Genomic DNA, 12,379 nt, shown 5'->3' with positions numbered 1-12,379 from the left:
CTGTCTGTCTCTCTCCTGTCTGTCTCTCTGTCTGTCTGTCTGTCTCTCTCCTGTCTGTCTCTCTCCTGTCTGTCTGTCTGTCTGTCTCTCTCCTGTCTGTCTGTCTGTCTCTCTCCTGTCTGTCTCTCTCCTGTCTGTCTCTCTCCTGTCTGTCTCTCTGTCTGTCTGTCTGTCTCTCTCCTGTCTGTCTCTCTCCTGTCTGTCTGTCTGTCTGTCTCTCTCCTGTCTGTCTGTCTGTCTCTCTCCTGTCTGTCTCTCTCCTGTCTCTCTCCTGTCTGTCTCTCTCCTGTCTGTCTGTCTGTCTCTCTCCTGTCTGTCTCTCTCCTGTCTGTCTCTCTGTCTGTCTGTCTGTCTCTCTCCTGTCTGTCTGTCTGTCTCTCTCCTGTCTGTCTCTCTCCTGTCTGTCTCTCTCCTGTCTGTCTCTCTGTCTGTCTGTCTGTCTCTCTCCTGTCTGTCTCTCTGTCTGTCTGTCTCTCTCCTGTCTGTCTCTCTGTCTGTCTGTCTGTCTCTCTCCTGTCTGTCTCTCTCCTGTCTGTCTGTCTGTCTCTCTCCTGTCTGTCTCTCTCCTGTCTGTCTGTCAGATGCAGACAGTCACTCTGATTCCTGGCGATGGGATTGGTCCGGAGATTTCAACAGCCGTCATTAAAATCTTTGAAGCAGCCAAAGTGAGACGCTCTGTTCTCTGAACGTTGTCTAAACGTTCACTCATGGTTCTCCAAAGATTGTTTAAGTTCTCTGAACGTTCTCTAATTGTTCTCTAAACGTTCCCAGGCTCCCATCAGGTGGGAGGAGAGGAACGTGACCGCCATAAAGGGACCCGGAGGTCGTTGGATGATTCCTCCTGACGCCAAAGAGTCGATGGACAAGAGCAAGATCGGACTGAAAGGTGAGGACACAACCGGGCCGGGTTCTACCAGCCGGGCCGGGTTCTACCAGCCGGGCCGGGTTCTACCAGCTGGGCCGGGTTCTACCAGCCGGGCCGGGTTCTACCAGCCGGGCCGGGTTCTCCTCTGTTCTTCGTGTCACGTTCTGTCCCTGACGTCTCACCGTGTCTCCTCAGGTCCTCTGAAGACGCCCATCGCTGCTGGACATCCGTCCATGAACCTTCTGCTGAGGAAGACGTTTGACCTGTACGCCAACGTGCGGCCCTGCATCTCCATCGAAGGCTACAAGACGCCGTACACCGACGTCGACCTGGTGACCATCCGAGAGAACACGGAGGGCGAGTACAGCGGCATCGAACACGTGGTGAGCAGCTGCTCAACCTTCTGACGTTAAACTAACGTTACGTCTGTTTTTGAAGATCCGGGTCGTGGTCTTCATGATGATCCGGGTCGTGGTCTTGATGATGATCTGGGTCGTGGTCCGTGTCGTGGTCTTGATGATGATCTGGGTCGTGGTCCGTGTCGTGGTCTTGATGATGATCCGGGTCGTGGTCCGTGTCGTGGTCTCGATGATGATCCGGGTCGTGGTCCGTGTCGTGGTCTTGATGATGATCCGGGTCGTGATCCGTGTCGTGGTCTTGATGATGATCCGGGTCGTGATCCGTGTCGTGGTCTTGATGATGATCTGGGTCGTGATCCGTGTCGTAGTCTTGATGATGATCCGGGTCGTGGTCTTGATGATGATCCGGGTCGTGGTCCGTGTCGTGGTCTTGATGATGATCCGGGTCGTGATCCGTGTCGTGGTCTTGATGATGATCAAGGTCGTGGTCCGTGTCGTGGTCTTGATGATGATCCGGGTCGTGATCCGTGACGTGGTCTTGATGATGATCCGGGTCGTGGTCCGTGACGTGGTCTTGATGATGATCCGGGTCGTGGTCCGTGTCGTGGTCTTGATGATGATCCGGGTCATGGTCCCTGTCATGATCTTGATGATGATCCGGGTCATGGTCCGTGTCGTGGTCTTGTTGATGATCCGGGTTGTGGTCTTGATGATGATCCGGGTCATGGTCCGTGTCGTGGTCTTGTTGATGGTCCGTGTCGTGGTCTTGTTGATGGTCCGTGTCGTGGTCTTGATGATGATCTGGGTCATGGTCCGTGACGTGGTCTTGATGATGATCCGGGTCGTGGTCTTGATGATGATCCGGTCTTGTTGTCTCAGATCGTGGATGGCGTCGTTCAGAGCATCAAGCTGATCACGGAGAACGCCAGCAGACGGATCGCAGAGTACGCCTTCGAGTACGCGAGGAACAACCAGAGGACGAGCGTGACGGCGGTCCACAAGGCCAACATCATGTGAGTCTGGACCAGTGACATCACAGACGATCAGTTTGATTGAGCCAGTCGACAGACAGAGTCAATGTTTCTTCCTGTCTGTCTCCCTGTCTGTCTCCCTGTCTGTGTCTCAGGAGGATGTCAGACGGGTTGTTTCTCAGAAAATGTCGTGAAGTTGCTGAAAACTACAAAGATATCAAATTCACCGAGATGTACCTGGACACAGTCTGTCTGAACGTGAGTCCACAACACCTGAACACACCTGGACACATACTAACACACCTGAACACACCTGGACACAGTCTGTCTGAACGTGAGTCCACAACACCTGAACACACCTGGACACACCTGGACACACACCTGAACACACCTGGACACATACTAACACACCTGAACACACCTGAACACACCTGAACACACCTGGACACACCTGGACACACACCTGAACACACCTGAACACATACTAACACACCTGAACACACACTAACACACCTGAACACACACTAACACACCTGAACACACACTAACACACCTGAACACACACTAACACACCTGAACACACACTAACACACCTGAACACATACTAACACACCTGAACACAAACTAACACACCTGAACACACACTAACACACCTGAACACACACTAACACACCTGAACACACCTGAACACATACTAACACACCTGAACACATACTAACACACCTGAACACACACTAACACACCTGAACACACACTAACACACCTGAACACACACTAACACACCTGAACACATACTAACACACCTGAACACAACTGAACACATACTAACACACCTGAACACACACTAACACACCTGAACACACACTAACACACCTGAACACATACTAACACACCTGAACACATACTAACACACCTGAACACACACTAACACACCTGAACACATACTAACACACCTGAACACACACTAACACACCTGAACACATACTAACACACCTGAACACATACTAACACACCTGAACACACACTAACACACCTGAACACACACTAACACACCTGAACACACCTGAACACATACTAACACACCTGAACACACACTAACACACCTGAACACACACTAACACACCTGAACACACACTAACACACCTGAACACACACTAACACACCTGAACACACACTAACACACCTGAACACATACTAACACACCTGAACACATACTAACACACCTGAACACACACTAACACACCTGAACACACACTAACACACCTGAACACATACTAACACACCTGAACACATACTAACACACCTGAACACACACTAACACACCTGAACACACACTAACACACCTGAAAACACACTAACTCCGACACAAACAGTGATGCGTGGTTCTGACCCGTCTTGGTGTTCTGGTCTTTCAGATGGTTCAAGATCCGACCCAGTTTGATGTTCTAGTGATGCCAAACCTATACGGAGACATCCTGAGGTCAGTGTCTGTCTGAGTCGGTCCCGTCTGGTGTCGGGTCCTCGTCTAACGTCTCGTCTCTTCGTGTTTCAGTGACCTCTGTGCCGGGCTCATCGGAGGACTCGGCGTCACTCCGAGTGGAAACATCGGCGCCAACGGGGTCGCCATCTTTGAATCGGTTAGTTTGTTTAACTGACCTGGTCCAGTCACGAGGTTCTTGTCTGCAGGTGTCTTCAGCCTGTTTGTTCACCTGCAGGTCCACGGCACCGCCCCTGACATCGCTGGCATGGACCTGGCCAACCCGACCGCCCTGCTGCTCAGCGCTGTCATGATGCTGCGTCACATGGGTCTCCATGACTACGGGAACAAGATCCAGACGGCCTGCTTTGACACCATCAGAGACAAGAAGGTCAGAACCAGAACCTTAGACCAGGACCCAGACCAGGCCAAAACCTGAACCTGAACCTGAACCTTAGACCAGGACCCAGACCAGGCCAGGCCAGACCTGAACCTTAGACCAGGACCCAGGCCAGGCCAGAATCTGAACCTGAACCTTAGCCCAGGACCAGACCAGACCTGAATCAGAATCTGAGACCAGGACCCAGACCAGACCTGAACCAGAATCTTAGACCAGGACCCAGACCAGGCCTGAACCTGAACCTTAGACCAGGACTTAGACCTGAACCTTAGACCAGGACCTGAATGTGATGCAGTAACCGCTTGGAGGTGGTAACCATGGAAACCGCATGTGTGTCCCAGGTGCTGACGAAGGACCTCGGAGGAAACTCAAAGTGTTCAGAGTTCACGGCGGATATCTGTCGTCGCATTCAGGACCTGGACTGAAGCTGCAGACGGAACCCCTGAGGGAGCCGGGCCAGGCCGAGCCGGGCCAGGCCGAGCTGAGCCGGGCCGAGCCGGGCTGCACTCACATAGAAAGTGTTTTTTTTGTTGTGTGGAGGGGGAGGGGCCAGATGTGGAGGGGCGGGACCATGTGTGGAGGGGGCGGGGCTTCTGTCGCAGTAAACATTCACAGTAACATACGCACACATGTCACATGACCAAGAGTGGCATCATCATTTCCTGAGGGTTCTGACGTCATAGTAACAAGAACGTGTTAATAACCATATCTGAATATTAATGAACTCGTCAGACATTTTGAATATTTACTATTTTTTTAACCGTTAATGAACTGAAAGGTTGAGTTATTTATTTCCTGTTTCCTGTTTGCAGTCTGACAGAAAAAATAAAAATATGAATGATAAACAACCTTTCTGTCTGTCTACCTGTCTGTCTGTCTACCTGTCTGTCTGTCTGTTTACCTGTCTGTCTGTCTGTTTACCTGTCTGTCTGTTTACCTCTCTGTCTACCTGTCTGTTTACCTGTCTGTCTACCTGTCTGTTTACCTGTCTGTCTGTCTGTTTACCTGTCTGTCTGTCTACCTGTCTGTTTACCTGTCTGTCTGTCAGATGCAGACAGTCACTCTGTTCTCCTTGAATTTAAAGGCACTGGGCCTTGAAAGTCCTTGAATTAGATGTTTGGAGATCCTGACTTAATGTTAAAGGAAGTGACGCTGCTGTTCTCTCTTCTTATTGGCTGACAGAGGTCCAACTATTAACAAACTGTCCAGTAAATTTTAAATGAGTGAGTAAACTACAAAATAATTCAAAGCTCATTTCAATTAATTTATTCATCTTTAAACCTTCATTATGCTAATGAGGGGCGGAGTCATGAGGTCAGCTGGCTTTCCATTGGCCTCTCAGCTTCCGTTCTGATGACGTCACAGTCAGCTGACTGCAGACAAGTTTTCAGAAAACACGAAGTGAACCTCAAACAGGAAACGGAAGTGACGTTCATGTATTTAAGAAATAAGTTTTTTTTCATTAAAACTTTTTTAAACAGTAAAAGTCCCACCCGGACAGTGACGTCACATGGACACGCCCCTGGTTTCCTGTGACAAGCTACCAGAGACAGACCGGAACACGAGGCAGCTTCAACTTCAAAATAAAAGATCTTAAAGTTAATGAGTTTGTGTCACAGTGACGTCACAAAACAAAAGAATTCAGACCGGGGCACCTGATTGGTCAACTCCAATCAGCATGACGTCACATCACTCTGCCATCTCGATGGCAACACTACAGAAGCTGAAGAAGAAAACGAGCTTCAACATTTTATATTAATTTATATAATCACATTTTATCAACCTTATAATAAACTTTATACACAAACAGCTTAAAATCACCCACTTTAATAATTTCATTCATAATTTATAAATGTAAAAAACAGACAACTTTTATTTTTCTGGAGTTTTATTCTGAAAACCTCTCACCGGATGTGTTGCAGTGCATTGAGTGGAGCTTGAAGCCGTTTCCGGCTCCCTGTCGGTACTGTGTCGGTGCTGTCCGGTCCAGTGTTCTGTCAGCCCAGCGTCCAGCACAGTGTGGCCGGCTGTCGGTGTCTGCGAGGCGGACGGAGCTCCGTGACGTCTCCGGGACAAAGGCGGGAAAATGGCGAAGACGTACGACTATCTGTTCAAGCTGCTGCTGATCGGGGACAGCGGCGTCGGGAAGACCTGCCTGCTGTTCCGGTTCAGCGAGGACGCCTTCAACACCACCTTCATCTCCACCATCGGTGAGTCTAACGGGGCCGTAACCCGAGCCCAGCGGCCGGGGATGGGGCAGCCGGAGGCGGGCAGCCGGGGTGTTAGCCACGAAGCTAACGCAGCTGACCGGGAAAGTGAAAGCTCAGGGGGACGGGCGTCAGCGCCAGGTGACCTTTGACCCCAGAACTGATCAGGTGTCAATCAGCTGATCGATCCACTGACACAAACTCTCGGACATGACGTCATTATAGATAACATTATTAGAGTTAATAAATACTTATTAAACTTTATTCACATCTTCCTGTCAACACGCTGCACTTTGTTTTATCATCTAAAGTCACGTGACGTCCATGCTGTCTGTTCAGGTACGTCCTGTTTCGGTTTATACGGTTTATGTCCAACGTCACGGTCCTCCTCCCACCTGATGATGCGTTCAGTTCTCTGAACATTTACATTTGGTTTCATGGTGGTCAACAGACAGTAAACAGACTGACTGTAAACAGACTGTAAACAGACTATAAACAGACTAACTGTAAACAGACTGACTGTAAACAGACTATAAACAGACTGTAAACAGACTTAACTGTAAACAGACTGACTGTAAACAGACTGTAAACAGACTGACTGTCAACAGACTGACTGTCAACAGACTATAAACAGACTGTAAACAGACTGACTGTAAACAGACTGACTGTAAACAGACTGTAAACAGACTGACTGTCAACAGACTGACTGTAAACAGACTATAAACAGACTGTAAACAGACTGACTGTAAACAGACTGACTGTAAACAGACTGTAAACAGACTGACTGTCAACAGACTGACTGTCAACAGACTGACTGTAAACAGACTGACTGTAAACAGACTGTAAACAGACTGACTGTCAACAGACTGACTGTCAACAGACTGACTGTAAACAGACTGACTGTAAACAGACTGACTGTAAACAAACTGACTGTAAACAGACTGACTGTAAACAGACTGACTGTAAACTGACTGACTGTAAACAAACTGACTGTAAACAGACTGACTGTAAACAGACTGACTGTAAACAGACTGACTGTAAACAAACTGACTGTAAACAGACTGACTGTAAACAGACTGACTGTAAACAGACTGACTGTAAACAAACTGACTGTAAACAGACTGACTGTAAACAGACTGACTGTAAACAGACTGACTGTAAACAAACTGACTGTAAACAGACTGACTGTAAACAGACTGACTGTAAACAAACTGACTGTAAACAGACTGACTGTAAACAGACTGACTGTAAACAAACTGACTGTAAACAGACTGACTGTAAACAGACTGACTGTAAACAGACTGACTGTAAACAAACTGACTGTAAACAGACTGACTGTAAACAGACTGACTGTAAACAAACTGACTGTAAACAGACTGACTGTAAACAGACTGACTGTAAACAGACTGACTGTAAACAAACTGACTGTAAACAGACTGACTGTAAACAGACTGACTAAACAAACTGACTGTAAACAGACTGACTGTAAACAGACTGACTGTAAACAGACTGACTGTAAACAGACTGACTGTAAACAGACTGACTGTAAACAGACTGACTGTAAACAGACTGACTGTAAACAGACTGACTGTAAACAGACTGACTGTAAACAGACTGTAAACAGACTGACTGTAAACAGACTGACTGTAAACAGACTGACTGTAAACAGACTGACTGTAAACAAACTGACTGTAAACAGACTGACTGTAAACAAACTGACTGTAAACAGACTGACTGTAAACAGACTGACTGTAAACAAACTGACTGTAAACAGACTGACTGTAAACAGACTGACTGTAAACAGACTGACTGTAAACAGACTGACTGTAAACAAACTGACTAAACAGACTGACTGTAAACAAACTGACTGTAAACAGACTGACTGTAAACAGACTGACTGTAAACAGACTGACTGTAAACAAACTGACTGTAAACAGACTGACTGTAAACAGACTGACTGTAAACAGACTGACTGTAAACAGACTGACTGTAAACAAACTGACTGTAAACAGACTGACTGTAAACAGACTGACTGTAAACAGACTGACTGTAAACAAACTGACTGTAAACAGACTGACTGTAAACAGACTGACTGTAAACAGACTGACTGTAAACAGACTGTAAACAAACTGACTGTAAACAGACTGACTGTAAACAGACTGACTAAACAAACTGACTGTAAACAGACTGACTGTAAACAAACTGACTGTAAACAGACTGACTGTAAACAGACTGACTGTAAACAAACTGACTGTAAACAGACTGACTGTAAACAAACTGACTGTAAACAGACTGACTGTAAACAAACTGACTGTAAACAGACTGACTGTAAACAGACTGACTGTAAACAAACTGACTGTAAACAGACTGACTGTAAACAAACTGACTGTAAACAGACTGACTGTAAACAGACTGACTGTAAACAAACTGACTGTAAACAGACTGACTGTAAACAAACTGACTGTAAACAAACTGACTGTAAACAGACTGACTGTAAACAAACTGACTGTAAACAGACTGACTGTAAACAAACTGACTGTAAACAAACTGACTGTAAACAGACTGACTGTAAACAAACTGACTGTAAACAGACTGACTGTAAACAAACTGACTGTAAACAAACTGACTGTAAACAGACTGACTGTAAACAGACTGACTGTAAACTGACTGACTGTAAACAAACTGACTGTAAACAAACTGACTGTAAACAGACTGACTGTAAACAGACTGACTGTAAACAGACTGACTGTAAACAGACTGACTGTAAACAGACTGTAAACAGACTGATCATAAACAGACTGTAAACAGACTGATCGTAAACAGACTGTAAACAGACTGTAAACAAACTGACTGTAAACGGACTGATCGTAAACTGACTGTAAACAGACTGTAAACAGACTGACTGTAAACAGACTGTAAACAGACTGTAAACAGACTGACTGTAAACTGACTGTAAACAGACTGACTCTAAACTGGCTTGTTATGAACAGTAATGAGTCACACCTCCATCACAGTGATGTCATGATGATGTCATGACCATGTGTCTCTTCAGCTGGACCTCCATGAATGTGACATGAACACCCACAATCCTTTGCTGCTACAGTCAGACAGAGGACGCTCTGTTACCACGATGCCTGGTCCCGTGAGAGTCAGCTGACCTCTGACTCTGACTCTGTGTGTGTGTACACGTGTGTGTGTGTGTGTGTGTGAGTGTGTGAGACACACTAAATGGCCCGGTTCATCTGAAGACTAAACCAGAACCAGATCCTGTCCACCATGACCATCAAAGAGCAGGGACTGATCATCGATCAGCTGATGGACAGGGAGTGGAGTTCTTTGACCTGCTGTTTCCATGACGACCAGCTGTGGTCCTGGAGCGGTTTCACTTCCTGCCGACAGACTGGGAGAAGAAGAATCAGCTGATTTTAAACTGTAAACAACTGAGCATTAGCTTAGCATCACTGAAGTTCTCTGAGTCACATGGGTGACATGTTGGACAGGTCTCACAGGGTGGTGCTGGAGGAGCTGTAGAAGGAGCTGGAGGAGGTGCTGGAGGAGCTCAGACGTCCTCAGTGGATCTGAATGTGCGCTGGAGCGTGAACAGGAAACTCGGGAGGAAACAAAGTTGTCAGACTTCTTGGAAACGTTTCGCCAGAAACAGGAAACTTAAAAATATCCTGTATGACACACAGAGACACGCCCAGTCAGCTGACCAACACAAACGCACCTCAGAGACTAACTCCACCCGCCTAGTTTTCAGAAGGTGTCAAGGAGAAGATGCGTCAACATGAAGATTCAGTTTAACGTCAGAAGAAAGGAGAATACTCAGTGTACACGGTGGTACACGAACATCCTGACTACAGTACACACGCTACTACTGCTGCCAGTGTATTTATTGTATCATGACTCAGACCTCTGTCTACGACACGAGTGCTGCAGGCGTGTGACGAAGTTCAGTCAGTTCTAACATGTTTGTTGTTTTTCCGTGTTTCAGGAATTGATTTTAAAATCAGAACGATCGAACTCGACGGGAAGAAAATCAAACTGCAGATATGGTGAGCTGATCAGAGATCAATAAAGATCAATACCAGCTGACTAAGCGTTCTGTCAATGTTCTGTGAGTGTTCTATGAGCGTTCTGTGAATGTTCTGTGAATGTTTTATGAGCGTTCTGTGAATGTTCTGTGAGCGTTCTGTGAATGTTCTATGAGCGTTCTGTGAATGTTCTGTGAATGTTTTATGAGCGTTCTGTGAACGTTCTGTGAATGTTCTGTGAGCGTTCTTTCAATGTTCTATGAACGTTCTGTAAATGTTCTATGAACATTCTGTGAACGTTCTGTGAATGTTCTGTGAGTGTTCTATGAATGTTCTGTGAACGTTCTGTAAATGTTCTATGAATGTTCTGTGAATGTTCTGTGAATGTTCTGTAAATGTTCTATGAACGTTCTGTGAATGTTTTGTGAACGTTCTGTGAATGTTATATGAGCGTTCTGTGAATGTTCTATGAACGTTCTGTGAATGTTCTGTAAATGTTCTATGAACGTTCTGTGAGCGTTCTGTGAATGTTCTGTGAGCGTTCTGTGAATGTTGTGTGAGAGTTCTGTGAATGTTCTGTGAATGTTCTGTGAGCGTTCTGTGAATGTTGTGTGAGCGTTCTGTAAATGTTCTATGAACGTTCTGTGAGAGTTCTGTGAATGTTCTGTGAGCGTTCTGTGAATGTTGTGTGAGCGTTCTGTAAATGTTCTATGAGCGTTCTGTGAGAGTTCTGTGAATGTTCTGTGAATGTTGTGTGAGCGTTCTGTGAATGTTCTGTGAGCGTTCTGTGAATGTTCTGTGAATGTTCTGTGAGCGTTCTGTGAATGTTGTGTGAGCGTTCTGTGAATGTTGTGTGAGCGTTCTGTGAATGTTCTGCTTCCTGCAGGGACACCGCGGGTCAGGAGAGGTTCCGGACAATCACCACAGCCTATTACAGAGGAGCCATGGTGAGACACGCCCCCTCACTGCTCTGCTATTGGACAGGCCAGCTGTCAGTCACACAGACTGCAGTGTGAACTGAACGTTTAGATCTGTGCTGATGTCACTTCCTGTCTTTGTGTTCAGGGCATCATGCTGGTCTATGACATCACTAACGAGAAGTCCTTTGATAACATCAGGAACTGGATACGAAACATCGAGGAGGTACACCACACCCCTCTGACATCACATGACGTCATGTGATGTCACAACATGACGTCATCAGACTGTATAAAGATGGACAACGTGTGTCCTCATGGACAGAAGTGAAGACATCCTGATACAGACGCCACCGTGTGGCCAGAACGAGACCAGAACTATTGATCTCTATTGACTTCTATTGATTTGTATTGATCTCTATTGACTTCTATTGATCTCTATTGACTTCTATTGATTTGTATTGATCTCTATTGACTTCTATTGATCTCTATTGACTTCTATTGATCTTTTCTTTCCCCTTTTTCGACACGATGAGTTATATGCGAACGACGAGTTATAGACACGATGACGGTTTATAGACAAGACGATGGTTTATACGGACACGAGAGTTTATACGACAAGACGAGTTTATACGACAAGACGCAGTTTATATGACAAGACGAGTTTAACGAAACACGGATAGGTTTAATATACACGTGAGTTTTAAACGCACGATGAGTTTATATAGACACGATGAGTTTATAGCGACACGTAATGACCAGCAGTTTATTGACACGATTAGTAAAGACGATTTTTATACGAACCGCGAAGTTACGAGAGTTTATACGAACACGATGCAGTTATAGACGACAAAGATGAGTTATATGTACAAGAGTTATACTTGACAGATGAGTTGTTATAGTGACACGATGAGTTTATATACCGAGAGATACACGATGATTTACAAAGAGATTTATATGACACGCCGAGTTTATACGACACATGAGTTTATACGACACGATGAGTTTATACGACAAGACGGAGTTTATACGGAACGAGAAGTCAGTTTATATGACAACCGAGTTATACGACAAACAGAGTTTGGCAGACAGTAAGTTATACACGATGAGTTTATATGGAGCAAGACGATGTTTTACATACAAGACGAG

The 12,379-nt window shown here is 45.8% G+C and overlaps 2 protein-coding genes and 1 long non-coding RNA gene across 4 annotated transcripts in view; 2 read left to right on the top strand and 1 right to left on the bottom strand.

Annotated features, from left to right (window-relative positions):
* The window catches only part of LOC113746288 (uncharacterized), a 6,385-nt gene extending 2,428 nt beyond the window's left edge, over positions 1-3,957 (bottom strand). The window contains exon 1 of the long non-coding RNA XR_003462723.1: positions 3,852-3,957. This is a non-coding gene — a long non-coding RNA (uncharacterized LOC113746288). The remainder of the gene's footprint in view (positions 1-3,851) is intronic.
* The window catches only part of LOC113746275 (isocitrate dehydrogenase [NAD] subunit alpha, mitochondrial-like), a 7,026-nt gene extending 2,173 nt beyond the window's left edge, over positions 1-4,853 (top strand). Inside the window, exons 3-11 of one of the 2 annotated variants that reach the window (XM_027281236.1) lie at positions 582-665; positions 772-886; positions 1,061-1,248; positions 2,104-2,237; positions 2,351-2,453; positions 3,611-3,675; positions 3,748-3,832; positions 3,911-4,063; positions 4,414-4,853. In XM_027281236.1, coding sequence (XP_027137037.1) covers positions 582-665; positions 772-886; positions 1,061-1,248; positions 2,104-2,237; positions 2,351-2,453; positions 3,611-3,675; positions 3,748-3,832; positions 3,911-4,063; positions 4,414-4,497 — 1,011 coding nt within the window. In that variant the 3' untranslated portion in view covers positions 4,498-4,853. The remainder of the gene's footprint in view (positions 1-581; positions 666-771; positions 887-1,060; positions 1,249-2,103; positions 2,238-2,350; positions 2,454-3,610; positions 3,676-3,747; positions 3,833-3,910; positions 4,064-4,413) is intronic. The other variant, XM_027281237.1, reaches the window with a different exon arrangement.
* Positions 4,854-5,980: 1,127 nt separating this feature from the next.
* Positions 5,981-11,654, top strand: LOC113746282 (ras-related protein Rab-8B-like). The gene is made up of 4 exons (XM_027281263.1): positions 5,981-6,282; positions 10,274-10,334; positions 11,200-11,260; positions 11,379-11,654. Exons 1-4 carry the CDS (start codon positions 6,159-6,161, stop codon positions 11,493-11,495), a joined length of 363 nt encoding a protein of 120 aa, XP_027137064.1. The 5' UTR covers positions 5,981-6,158; the 3' UTR covers positions 11,496-11,654.
* The last annotated feature ends 725 nt before the right edge of the window (positions 11,655-12,379 follow it).

Source organism: Larimichthys crocea, chromosome VIII (assembly GCF_000972845.2).
Source record: "Larimichthys crocea isolate SSNF chromosome VIII, L_crocea_2.0, whole genome shotgun sequence".
NCBI lineage: Eukaryota > Metazoa > Chordata > Actinopteri > Sciaenidae > Larimichthys > Larimichthys crocea.
The sequence above is the reverse complement of the archived record's forward strand: the minus strand, read 5'-3'. Positions and strand labels throughout refer to the sequence as shown.